This window comes from Silurus meridionalis, chromosome 5, assembly GCF_014805685.1.
Source record: "Silurus meridionalis isolate SWU-2019-XX chromosome 5, ASM1480568v1, whole genome shotgun sequence".
Classification (NCBI taxonomy): Eukaryota; Metazoa; Chordata; class Actinopteri; order Siluriformes; family Siluridae; genus Silurus; species Silurus meridionalis.
Window position 1 is genome coordinate 19,226,080 of NC_060888.1, and position 14,846 is coordinate 19,240,925.

Consider the following 14,846-nt stretch of genomic DNA (forward strand, 5'->3'; position numbering starts at 1 on the left):
AAGAGGAAGCCTTGACTCATGACACGGGTGTGAAGTCTTCACTAAGCCAGTTTTATACCACAAGTGCCATACTGTAGAAATTTTCAAATATTGTTGTCAGTATGTGTGGATAAAATCTTTTGTAACATCATGGCTCTGTTTATTTATATAATTGATTTTATTAGACTATCATTTCTATTGCACTGGCTCATTCATGGAAACTTTTATTATGAATATAGCTTTCTTGAAGGAGTACAGAGTACCCTCAGCAAGAATATTCAGCTCAGAGGACTTTTGCAGTTTATATATTTTTTTCTTATTATTATACTACAAGAAACAGGAAATATCGAAAGGCTGGCAAAGGGATGGATGCAATAGTGTTAATGAAAACTGAAACTTTCTAACTTGTCATGGTTTAAAATTCATTGGTTGAAATAATATTAATAAATGAACACATCCCATAAATAAATGAAAAGATTGTATTGCATTGTCTTGTTTCAGAGTGTTATTGAAAGAGTAGGCTCAACTTAATGGCATTAACGCCTTACATTACCTCGTCATCTATTATTTTCATAAAACAGCACACTTATCGTATCCTATTCTTTATTTAACTGATGAGCAGTATTTATTGTTCCATCAGCATTAGTGTTGCTATGTCACCTGGAATGGTGGACGCATCAAGGTCAGTCTGGTGAAAGTAATACTATGAGTTACTTGGGGGGTGGGGGGGCATTCCATTAGATGAGATTTTATCACTTAAAGAGAAGCTTTTTTTACAAGTTCTGTCTAGAGGCATGTGGATCAGATCAGGCTCATGGGATAAAAATATTGACTTTTCTGTTGTGGGTTCCACCCGACTCATTGTTATTTTCACTCCGCCATTTAAGCACTCTAGCCCCACATTAAGATACCTATCCCTCCCCTTTGACCACTTATATGGCTCATGGGGCAACTTTCACTATATGGTGGTTCTGTACTTAAATAAAACAGTACGAGAAGGCTTTTTCTTATTCCACGAGCCAGGATCTCATTACATCGGATGCTGTGTTAACATTGCCGATGTGTTTGGTGTGTGCTCGTTCAGTTAAGCTCATTTGCATGCACATTTAATTCACCAGTTACGTTGTTGTAGCTGCATCGGCGGCGGCCAAGGAGGTGATGCACTCATTAAAACATTAATGATCAAGAAGTGACAAGTGAAGAAGTGACTGGCATGAGACCTTTTTTAACATTTCCATACCAGCCAAGCTTTAATGAGATGTCCTCTTTTTGAACAAACTAATTAACGTAAGGCTTAAAGCTGATCAATTCAGAAGTTTGTTACCTTGGGGATAAATAGGTTGAAAGAAAGAGCACTCATGGTCTGTGGATAGTCATTAGCACACTGAGTTAAGTCTGTATGAGTAAACATAAAAAAAAAAGAAATTGGATCTAGAAGAACCCTTATGGTGATGGCAGAATTATTTCTGTTAGTGCTCTGGACAGAAAATAGAAAGCTTCGAGCCATACTGTTCACTTTCATTCGGTTCCAGATATTATTTGTGGCTGGATTTTGGATGGGGGCTGTTCCACTGAGACATCTCTTGTGTTTTGGTCTTTGCCAAATTGTGTAAATAGGATCCGAGCTGGTAACAATGGGGAAAAGGCAAAGCACATGGTCAGAGTATTGATAAAAAAGTAAGAGTGTACATCTTTATAGCCTAATTTGTTCAATTACACTTGAGGTCTTTGTACATACAAATGACCTACATAAACACAATACAAGTGTGCTAGGTATAGATTTTTACTCTCTTATTTAACCTTAATGCAAGGTCATTTTATTGATTCATGATGCTAGGCGGGTCAACTGTGGACAACAATAATCTCAAGATATATTATTATTATTATTATTATCTGCTTTTGGAATACATTATCACTGTAGCATGTACCTCTTAAAGGTCCCATATAGTATAGCTGGTATCAATTTCAGAATCTTCTGGGTGTTATCCTCCTAAGAAACAGATTCACCTTATGTGTTTCTCTTATTAAGATGCAGGTCAGTGGGTATAAATATGTAGACAATCCCAACCAGCATGCATATTACTTTTAGATGATTGTCACTTCCCTTGGGCTGGTGATTCATGCTCTTTTGACTCTTTCTTAGGATGCCTGAAGGTAATCACAATCCCCCTGCCTCATTCTGTATGGGCAAAACTGGAACAAAAGTGTTGCTTGATAACTCATGCAGCCCTTGGCCATAGGAAAAAAAAAAAACTGGTTCTATTAGATCCAGTGGGTATTGTTTGCAGCTGTGCATGTAAACACAACCAGATATAGACTACTTAAAGTTCGACTAAAAGATATTGTCTTCACATGCCAAATAACCCATGGCAATGCCATGGTATTGTGAGAATAATATTGAGAAATATTCGATGTAGTCAACATTTCTTTTAGGGGAAACAGCAGATGAAATATTTGCAACATTAAATTATACAGTAAAACCTCATTATCCACCATGATTTTAATTAAAATTTGAAATAAGAAAAATCCAGAAATACAGTAACCATTAATAATTTGAATTTAATTCCAGGTAACATGAAAGTAGTGGAATCTTGTACTATCCTGCCTTGGACATTAATTGTCCCTATGTCCAGCATCTCCTTTTTTCGGCTGCTCCCCTTGGGGTCACCACAGCAGATCATCCATCTCCATACTACTCTGTCCTCTACATCTGCCTCTGTCAAACCAACTACCTACACGTCTTCCTTTACCACATCCATAAACCTCCTCCTTGATCTTTTTCTTTTTCTTCCTCGTGGCTCTATCCTCAGCATTCTCCTACGATATACCCCATGTCCCTCCTCTGCACGTGTCCAAACCTTCTCAATCATGCTTCTCTCACTTTGTTCCTAAAACGTCATTTATGAGCTGTCCCTCTAATAAACTTGTTTCTAATCCTGTCCATCCTCGTCACTCCCAATGAAAATCACAGCATCTTCAGCTCTGTTACCTCCAGCTCCACCTCCTGTCTTTTAGTTAATCCCACTGTCTCTAAATCATACAACATAGCAGGTCTCACCACAGTCCTATAAACTTTCCCTTTCACTCTCGCAGATACTCTTCTATCACAAACCATTCTGTCACTCTTTTCCACCCACTCCACCCTGCCTGCACTCTTTTCTTTACTTCTCTAACACACTCTCCATTACTTTGCACTGTTGACCCCAGGTACTTGAACTCCTCCACCTTCTCCATCTCTTCTCCCTGCAACTGCACCACTCCACTGCCCTCCCTCTCATTCACACACATGTTGTCTTCTGACTTTCATTCCCCTTCTCTCCAGCGCATACCTCCACCTCTCCAGGCTCTTCTCAACCTGCTCCCTACTCTCACTACAAATCACAATATCAGTCCTTATGTCCAGCATATTCATGCTATATAGCACTTAGTGGCTATGTCACATCAGATCATCAAATAAAGTAATAATAAATCAATAACCTTTATTTAGCATAATAATGACCACAAGGTTTAAGAGTAACAGTGCTATTGTCGTAACTTTATTATAGTTATGTACACTACGGTAGGGTATGTGTGTAGGGGGGATTATTTACGTTCACATGGCTCTGCCTTGCTCCTTAAAACTAACAAGGGAAAACAATCTTACTGAAATAAAGAAGAATTCCACACACTTTTGATTGACAGTGTATTTAAGCCACACTAAAATAGGATAGTAAATATTAGCCATATTAATTAGTGATTGTGAGAGTAGTTTTCTCTAAAGTTCATTGCCAATTATTTTTATGGTTCTGCGATTAGATCTCTCTACTCATTATGTGTTTACAGACCTGAGCCTTGTATTCATTGCCATGTAAACACGTAGAAATGGTTTTACCTCAGTCCGTGCCAAGAACTATTAAAAGTTATTTCATATTTCCACATTTTTTGAACATAACTCTTGCTATTACAGTCACTATATACAATATATACAATCCAGTAATAGCATCCTAAAGTCTTACTTGTGTAAAGGTTTTACAAGAAAATGTGCAAAAAATAAGAATAAAGAGAAAATGTTGCTTCAAATGTACTGCCTTATTATTCAGAAAAGAATTACATGTACCCCAGACGACAGAAAAAATTCATGGTCTACTAGATTCAAATATAAGTAGAAGAAGAACCAGAAGTATCGACAAAGGTTTTACTCTGATCTCACACCAGAAATGAATCAAATAAAAATTGTGGAAATGAAAACTCCAGCAACACTGGCACAGCAGCAGCAATGACAATAACATACAATACTGTATAATGAAAAAAGAAACACACCTGACCATGCATAGTCGCTACACTACCCTACACGCATTTTGATTTAAGCCGGAAAACATGCTGGTGGCCACACTTTCAGCTGGGATGTCTGTGCTACAGAAACAACAGTGTGCCTCATAAAAATGTGGACACAACTGGCTGACCTCAGGCCCTGACTGTTTGGTTAAAAAAAAAAAAAAGCAGAGGGCCACACGTTGTTCTGTTCTCACTCTTCCCCCTTTCTTCAAGGTCTCCCTCACAGATTTAATGCCCACAGCTCTTGTCTTTTGTCATGCTTGCCTCTTTCACCACAGTCTTCGCATTTTCCCTGGTGTCCTTTCGGTCTCCATAACCTCTCTTTGCAGCAGTGTACCTTAAATAGATCACAATCAAAAACCAACAACCCTCTTCTCCTCCAGTCTGCGGTTCCTTCTGATGGGCTCTTTTCACATATCTGGAAGTAGCCTTTAGAGAATAATGCTGCCTCAGCTGCAACAACAATGCAATGAAAGAAAGTCAAATGGAATGAACAACGATTTTATACGATGGATTCCAGGTCACATAGTTAAATACTTTTTCCCCATGTGTAAACACTCAATTAACTCAAAATACAGCTAGCTAACTTGAGCAAAATAATTACTATCAGTGATAAAAGTGTAAAATGTTTTTTTATTTTTTATTTTTTTCACTAAAATTGTTTTTGTCACGAACTCGTTAGCTTATCTGGCAATTACATGTTTACTATTGTGGTAAGCACCAGATAAATAATACACAATATTAACTATACACACATCTAGCTACTTATTATGACCGCTTATATTAGTTAATGTAACCTTACAATTGCTGTAGTTTGCCCTTTTTCTATATACTTCTGGTTCTTGTTGAAAAAGACCCATCTAGCAAATAATCTCCATCACAAAATTATAGAAAAAAAACAACTCTTTCCAGAAAGAAAGGTTCTTTCTGATTAGCCCCTTTCACATGTTTTGGAAGTAGCCTTCAGAGGGTAATGCTACCTCAGCTACAACAACAATACAATGAAAGAAGGCCGAATGAAATCACCCTCCATTTATAAGATGTATTATAGGTCCCGCAGTTAAATACTTTTCTCTCGTCCTTCCTCCCATTTATTTCTCCCCCAAAATATGTGCAAAATAGAATCATATTTTAGTGTGATGGGAAGCTTATCTCAAAATATAAATGTTTATTTTTTTTTTAGTTTAGCATGAATGTGGTTCAGATTAAAATACTTTAAGGAGACTTATTGTTTCTCAGATATACTAACACTTAGTAGTGCTTTTGCCCGTGTAATCCTCGTTTGCTTTACCTTCAGAAAGGAGTGAATGTGTTGACAGCTTTTAGCTTTACGGAGCCTGATCTGTAATCATAAATATTAGTGCTGGTTTAAAAAGGCAAGGCAATTACTTTGAACAGTAGAAGCTGGCCTCTCTTGGGGATTACATGTGCATTTCTCTCTTTCTCTCTCTCTGTCTTTCTCTCTTTCTCTCTCTTTTCCTTTAGGCTTTAACCCTCCTTTTGACAAAAGCTCTCTTTTTAAAAGCCCTTTTTCCCCACTGTGTAATTTATGGTGGTCCTGCAGCATATTTAAAATAGAAGCTTATCTCTATGGCTTTCTTTTTCGTCTTTCTATGTATCCTTAAGTAGAAGAAATGTCTTCAATATACCACACCAGTCTCATTGTAAAATTGAAAGGTAAAACCTAATTTTAGGTGTAGTGCACTGAGGGGGGAATCAGCCTACATTTATAGTTTCATTATTTTGGCTGGACAGATTGCTTTCTGCTCTTCAAATATTTTTGCCTCGTTTTCTTTATACTCCTTTACTTAACTTGTATTTAAGCATCAGCTTAGTCTCCTATATCTGTCCAACTATACCCATCATTAAAAAGAGGACAGAAATCAAGAAATTTCACAAAAATGATATATAATAAGAAGGATTTTTTATAGTGACCTCAAAAGCAGTTTCTGCATTAGTTTTTATGTAAGAAAACAAATATGGTTTGAAAATTGAATTTTGTCTATTTTGTTCTTTTTTCCATTAAAACTGTCTTGACTGTTTCCCATATAATTGATTTGATTAACTTATATAGAAAAATAGTACAAAGCACAACAACCATTCAGCGCACACTTTCATAAGCTTTCATAAGTGGATCATATTCCCTGGCTGTGTGTTTTAAGTCAATATTTTTAAGACCTTATACACTTTCTAATATGATTAAATAACTTTATTTAAGGTTTGTAGCTGCTGCTGACTAAATATATATTTTAAGCAAAAATACATCATATGACAGTTTTTATATTTTGGGGTTGTGCTTTAAAATTATGTAATAAAAGCCATTATTAGTCATATTTAGGAAAATAGACTTTTACACAGATACTTTAATATGCTTTTCATAAGTCAATAAGCAATGTATTCAAAATCTTATTGTTTTTTTCTTCTCATTTAGAGTGTGGGTGAGTTTGGTCTGGACATCATTGAAACTCCAGAGGGAGACAAGTGGCCCCAGCTTATAGTCCAACAAAATTTGGATCGAGAAACCAAGGACACTTTTGTGATGAAAATCAAAGTGGAAGACGGTGGCACACCTCCAAAGTCCAGCACAGCTATCCTCCAGGTCACGGTCTCAGATGTAAATGACAATCGGCCAGTGTTCAAGGACAGTGAGGTGGAGGTGAACGTGCCCGAGAATGCCCCTATGGGGACATCAGTCACACAACTCCATGCAAGTGATGCTGATCTTGGCTCCAATGCCCAGATTCACTTTTCCTTTAGCAATCAAATCTCCTCGGTATCCAGGCGGCACTTTTCTATTGACAGTTCTACTGGATTGATTACAGTCAAGCAGCCATTGGACAGAGAATCCAACCCAGTCCACAAGCTTATAGTCTTAGCAAGTGATGGTAGCACCACACCATCAAGGGCTACTGTCATTGTAAATGTAACAGATGTTAATGACAATGTTCCATCCATAGACACACGGTATATAATAAACCTTGTTAACGGCACGGTCTTGTTATCTGAAAATGCTCCTCTAAACACAAAAATAGCTCTAATTACAGTGACTGACAGGGATGCTGACCTTAATGGTAAAGTGACATGTTACACGGATCATGACGTACCCTTTCGGTTGAAGCCTGTTTTTAATGACCAATTCTTGTTGGAAACTGCGGCCCCCTTAGATTACGAGACAACTCGAGAGTATGCCATTAAGATAGTAGCATCAGATTCAGGGAAACCACCCTTAAACACATCTGCAATGGTCCTCATTAAAATCAAGGATGAGAATGATAATACTCCAGTTTTCCCTCAGCCGGAGATTCAGCTGTCCATCCCAGAGAACAATGACCCTGGCACACAGCTGATAAAGATCAGTGCCACTGATGCAGACAGCGGTTCTAATGCCCTTATTATTTACACTCTTGGCCCAGATGCACCTGAGGGCTTTAACATAGATTCACGTTCTGGCATACTCTCTGTAAGCAAGCGATTGGACAGAGAAAAACAGGAAACCTATTCATTTACAGTGATTGCAAGGGATAATGGATCTAATCCTCTGCAAAGCAATGTCACCGTGAAGTTAATTGTCCAAGACCAAAACGACAACAGTCCAGCCTTCACCCATCCAGAGTATAATTTCTACGTACCTGAAAACTTGCCTTTGTATGGTACCGTCGGCTTGATTACAGTTACAGACGCAGATGCTGGGGACAATTCAGTGGTTACGCTCTCAATTATAAATGGGAAGGACAATTTTATAATTGACCCCAAAACTGGTGTAATTAAACCAAACATTACATTTGACAGGGAGCAGCAAAGTTCCTATACCTTTATAGTCAAAGCTGTGGATGGAGGATTAATTCAGACAACTTCATATGCCAAGGTCACCATCAATGTTGTTGATATTAATGACAATCGGCCTGTGTTTGTCATCCCACCTTCCAACTACTCCTATGACCTAGTCCCTTTTACAACCAGCCCTGGCTCTGTGGTGACTCGAGTGTATGCCATTGACAATGACACTGGAATGAATGCCGAGCTGCAGTACAGCATTATTGGAGGGTCACCAAGAGGAATGTTTGCTATTGACAAAGCTACAGGAAACATTACATTGCAGGAGAAGATTGTTAGTGCTGATCAAGGTCTTCATAGGTTGGTGGTAATGGTCAAAGACTTAGGACAGCCAGACCCATTGCATGCAATTGCGCTTGTTCACTTGTTTGTGAACGATACTGTTTCCAATGCAACGTTCATTCAGGAACAAGTCCGAAAAAGTATGGAGACACCCTTGGACAGAAACGTTGGGGACAATAATGTAATTCCTCAGAACAATGGCTATGTAATTGTTGTCATAGCTATAATTGCTGGCACTATGACTGTAATATTGGTGATATTTGTGACTGCCTTGGTACGTTGTAGACAAACACCAAGGCACAAAGTTGTTCAGAAGGGCAAGCAAAGTGGCGAGTGGGTATCACCAAACCAGGAAGGTCGACAGATCAAAAAGAAGAAGAAGAAAAAGAAGAGGTCCCCTAAGAGCTTGCTGTTGAACTTTGTCACCATTGAAGAATCCAAATCTGAAGATAATACTCATGAGCACATCAACGGAACCCTGGACCTTCCTGTTGAGCTTGAGGAGCAGACAATGGGAAAGTATAATTGGGCCACCACACCAACCACTTTTAAACCTGATAGCCCTGATTTAGCCAAGCATTATAAGTCAGCTTCTCCCCAGCCTACCTTTCAGATCAAACCAGAAACCCCAGTGGCTCCCAAAAAGCACCATGTCATTCAGGAACTCCCTTTGGACAACACATTCGTAGTTGGCTGTGACTCTCTCTCCAAATGCTCCTCCAGCAGCTCCGACCCCTACAGTGTCTCAGAGTGCAGCTGTCAAGGAAGCTTCAAGGCACCTGGGCAAATTCATACCCGACAGGTAATTCACAACTTTCTTTTTTAATCACTTCACTATTCCTGCTTGCTCTCCTCATTTAGCTGCCCTTCTGTTAGAATGATTCTGGGTGGAGGTTGGCAGGGGCATGGGCAGGGATTCAACCACACAAAAGCTCAAACATGCATGAATGCCCGACAGCACTGAGTATTGAAAAAGCTGCTGGGAAAAAAGCTTACACCTAAGGAGAAGGCATCTGTTGTACTTTTGGCTGCTAGCATTTATCAATCAGAGAAAGCGTTTCAGTTATATTCAATAAAAAAAGAAAACACGCTAAGCTATCCATGACAGAATTAGGAAAACTGCCACAGTTTAAGTTAAACACCAGCTGTTAGACTTTAGGAATGATAGATTCAATAACATTATTCAGTATAAAAGTACCCAAGTGAAATGGTATTATTTTCTTACCAAGAAAGGTTATAATTTATACAGTAATTATTAAGTGTACAAAAATAAGAACGATCATCTTTTCAGCACAGAAATGGTTGAATGTTTGATCATGATTGACATATCAAAACCAAGTATGCTTGACAACAAATCAAATCAAAGATACATTCCACAGGCAGAGCTGAACAGATGCACATGGTTAAAGCAATAGTTCTTACAATTAAAGTTGTACAGACATAGAAGGGAGGGATTTTTTTTCTTTCACCACAATTCAAAACAGTTTATTACACAATGTCGCAATGGAGGCGCACCAGCATTAATGATAGACATGCTAATTTGAATACTGGAATATTTTAGCTTATGAGACCTGATTTGTGCCAAATGCAAAGTGGTTTATAAATAAACACAGACAAGGGAAATAGATGGAAATCTGTGGTGGACAGTGTAGTGGCATTGCAGCGACAGGTCTTACCTTGTACAAAAAAGCTGTGCAATTGTGGTTTAGAAAGATCAGCATGAATGCGATGCTTCAAACTCAGCGACTTAAAATAATTCACTCATGAGCAGATTCACTCATAGGTTCCAATGCAGTCCAGTTGTATTTTACACTGTAAAACCCAGTCTTTGTAGTATTATCTAATTTTAAAGCCATTTCCTATACCCAGAATATGCAACATTATCAGTTTTTTATGATTCTTATTCCAGAAACTCATGTGATAGGAAAGAAATGTCATTGAAAAAAAAATCAGGTTGTAATTTGCTTTAACATTTCCATAGTCTCTCAGAACAGTTTATATCATATATTTTTTATAAGGATTTTTGTCAGTCCAAATGGTCACCATGTTGTTTTTCATCTCCTGTAATGTTTGTCCCTGATGCAGAAAATCCCTCTCTGCATATTCCTTGCAAATTTTCTCAGATATACAGTATTACGTGCATCATGATTTAAGGTGACACCCACACACAGCTAATAGTCCTTTCTCGCCATCAGCATTTCCTTCAGAATGTGACTAAAAGCAATGCTCTGCTACGGTGCATTATATATAAGCCTACTTACGTGGTCCGAATGCTAAATTACACATTTCTTTTTCTCCGTAATTTTTGTCAGGATGTTGCAGAAACATGAAGCGAGATTTTACATATTGTGTCAGAATTGAATTATTAGTCAAACTTTTTGATCTTTAGTGATAAATAGACACTCTCTCTCTCTCTCTCTCTCTCCCCAATCTTGCTATAAACTGTATCAATCCATATATATTGGCTTCAGTGTACAGCTTTGTTTTTAACATCTGTCAGATCACACACGATGCAAATGCAGGTGTATTAAAAGATCAAGCGAATGCTCCCGAGAGTGAAGCAAACTCAGAATAAAAAGCAGGTAGGCTTGTCTGCAATCGCGAAAAACCAAAGACATTAAGCTAGAACAAACTCATAAACTGCTGAATCAGGTTGTCAATCAGAAGAGCGACCAAAGGCTGAAAACAGGAGAAAGACTTTGCACTTCACAGGATAATATCTGTGATCTGTGACTGATAAGTGACATGAAACAGACACACAAATTCCTTAGCATAAAAATTTGCATTGCACATTATTTGATGTTATGTTATAGGTTTTGTGCACTTTGTTAGCAATTAGCTAGCCAGAAAGATAATTTTTTTGTCAGAATAAAAGGTTCCATATGGCTCATAGCACTGTAAAAGGTCCATTTGCTAGATTCAGTGCAGCATGAGCTTCTCTTTCCATTACTCTCATCCTCATACTCATCTCACTCTCATCTCTTTTATATCCTGCTCTCCCGGTTCAGAGCCGATGAGTTTGAGGCCAATGCCCCTGGTGATACAGGAGCTTCAGTCAGAACACACATTTTTGGTTGTGGAAGATCAAATAAATACCAAGCTGCTTGACTGTTCTCAGACAAAGCTATGAATATGCAGTCGAATAAAATCCAATAAGATCTTTGTTTGACCTATATATATTCAGGATGAGGCTGTTGCAGAGGTCAGTTTATTTCCCATACTAACCTCTTGTGACTTGTCTTAGTGGAGTAAGCTTCACATAGTGTATCTATTTTTGAAAATATTGTAATGCATGGATTTATTGGAGTTCACACAACACTAGGTATCTACTGTTTTTTTTGTACTATTATTTTTAATCAAGATTCATTGTTCACTCGGCAAGCTATAACATTTTTAGAGAAACAGAATTTGTGCTTTGGCCTACCTGATTATATATATTGTATTGTTTAACTTTTTATTATTATTATTATTTACATTATTATTTAATTTTTTTTTATTATTAAATATAATTGCCATCACAGTACTGACAAAAATTTCAACCAAGCCATAATACAGTAGGGGACATCAATCTTTTGAAAAGTAAAACGTTCTCTGCTCTTCATCCTGTAAAGTTGTAGTGGCATGAAATATAGCTAACCTATATATAATAACTCGGTAATTAGTGTTCTCTTTGTAATTAGTTTTATTTCATTTTCTCTTGACACCTACATAACTCAGGCCAATTACCTGTCCTCTGTAGTTTGATGAAACCTATTTCAATCAATCTCTTATAAAGTAGAGTAATGACCAGATGTTTTTTTTTTTGTTTTTGTTTTTTTAGTATATTGTAGGGTTTTTTTTTCTATTTCAGGTGCATGAAATAATCTGTTCAAGTTTCTTTTTCGACTCTTACATATTAAGGATAGAATAGAGCTAAATTAGGACTGAAAGTCTCATCAGTGAATAATTTGGCACCAGGTGGCAAGGTTTTATGAATTCAGACAGTAATTCAGTCGTAAAGAAGTAAATACCTTCAAAAAAATTAAATATACATAGAATTATAGAACATATGACAAATTCACCGTTATGGATACTGTACATCCTTGAAATTGATAACAATAAGCACTACTAAGTTATAGATTTAAAGATAAACTATATATAGATATATATAACTATATATATATATATATATATATATATATATATATATATATATATATATATATATATATATATAGTATTCATCAAGTATCTTACACTCTATCAATCTATCATACACCAGTTTACTATCACTGTATATGTCTGGACAGCAACCAATAAACAATGTCTATATATATTACACGGACATTATATTTAAAATATTAAAATACGTCATACAAAAAACTATCTTCACCACTCATGTTTAATTTACACTGGTTTGCACAAGAGCATTACAAGTTCAAGTTCAGACAGCAACAGAGTCAGAAGCAGAGTGGATTTGATAGAAGGTCATTACCACTATGAACCGATTCTTTCGTATGTCTTGGGAATGGTGTGTATTCTAGGTTAGTGTTGCATAATTTACTGTAGACTACAGGTTTTTTATTTTGTATTTTCTTCCCTACCTTGCTGAGCATCAGGGTCATTGGTCTGTTTCTGTCTTTCACACCAAAGCAGCTTATTTTTAAGATGAAAAAATGTATCTCTGCAGGTTCCCCATTAATGAAAGCAGTGGGCAGTTGCTATGCAGCCTATAGGTCCACAGAACCCATTTTAAATGGGTTACTTGTGGATTTTAAAGCTTCATAGCACGAAAAAATATATAGTATGGAAAAAGATGGTCATTAAAGCTGTACTAACTCTGAGGTCAAAGCTACATGCATAGCACCAGCCTTTTGGTCACATATGCTAGAAAACTTCCTATTGTCTTTTCTGAGTACTTGCTATCTAGATATTTTATTTATAATTTTTTTTCATCCTCTCATTTCAAAATTTTAAAAGACGTTGACTAGGCTAGTCTAACTCTCCTACTATAAGTCAACCGTTATTCTGTATTTCTGTATTTCGTTTTTTTTTTTTAATATACATATATAACTATTAAACTAATGAATTCCTCACAGCCACTAGATGACAAGTAAGATCTAACTCTTGGCCATACGTCAATGTGTAATTTATTTTTGATAAGGGTGCAATCAAACTGTGCAATTTTTCCAGCAATTATTATTGCTCACTGAAGACCAAAAGCTAATCGCCATTTTTAAATCAGAACCTCTGGTCTAATATTTTTGCATACTAGACACCACAAAGCTTCTTCTAATATTCCTCCTTAGCATATAGTAATTTAGTGGAGCGAAGCAGCCATGCAGTGCCTCTGTTGTAGTAGCTTGAATAAGCTGTAATGTCTCTGGTTAGAGAACCACATGTTCAAAACTGTGCGCATGACGACAGCAGTTTGCAGGTATAGCAAGATATCAAACCCTCACTTTGACACGATGGTGATAATGAAGTTCATTAGTAAATAAATGTTTCACCTCCAGTACCAATGTAACACACAAAAGCTGGGTATTTGGTTACCCTGGGTTGCATTACTGTTAAATGCTGTAGGATTTTTTTCCATGTTCAGTGGTTCTCAAGAGTCCACGGGCCAGCTGAAATGGCATTTTATCTCCAGAACGATAATTAGAATCAGTCTCACTGTTGCCTCTGCTTCCACGGTGGTGCTTTGATTTTAAAATAACTACAATCTTTCTGTTATTTCTGCTTTCTGTTTCTGTTAAAAAAATATTTCTGCTAGACCAGGCTCACAGTCTCACTTTGCACATATTCACCACTGTGTTTGAATCAGGTATCTCAGTTGAGCAAGCATTAATGTTAGACTTGCAGCGTCTACTACCTGCTGCTACTAGTGGTTCTCTGACAATATTGCTGTTCATTCCCTGTAAATGATTTTTTTGATCAGCACAGTCCTGTGGCAGAGATATGAAATGACATGGACCTGTCCTGTTAATGCTGTAAATGAAAATGCAACCATGTGACATGCGCAGTCAGCCGGGAAACGTAAAAAATGATTGTGCCAGTATGGCTACATTTTGGAGAGTCATTTGGCAGACACCCTTAACCAGAGCAAATTACAATGCAGTAATCCCCTGTTTATTGGCGTGGTTACGTTCCAAAATAAACTAAAATATAAACTATAAACTAACTATACTATACTATACTATACTAACTATAAACTAACAATAAACTAAAAACCGTGATAAACGGACGCCACCCCGAAAATTTAATTTTATGTATACAGTACTGTACTGTATTAATAAATTTCATTATTTAAACATAAAACCCAATAAAAAAAATTCCCTATAAGTTTTTTAGTCTATTGTGCGAGGCTGGGAAAATCAGCTAAATAAATTGTTATGTGGCAAATGCAATTTTGCAATAAACCGAGGGCCAAAGTTAAGGGACCCTTAACCCTTAACTGC

At 37.1% G+C, this 14,846-nt stretch overlaps 1 protein-coding gene across 4 annotated transcripts in view; it reads left to right on the forward strand.

The window, feature by feature from the left end:
- pcdh11 (protocadherin 11) overlaps positions 1-14,846 on the forward strand; it is a 190,709-nt gene that overhangs the window by 9,866 nt on the left and 165,997 nt on the right. For all 4 annotated transcript variants that reach the window (XM_046849645.1, XM_046849647.1, XM_046849648.1 and 1 more), the window contains exon 3: positions 6,725-9,211. In XM_046849645.1, the coding sequence (XP_046705601.1) occupies positions 6,725-9,211 (2,487 nt within the window). The remainder of the gene's footprint in view (positions 1-6,724; positions 9,212-14,846) is intronic.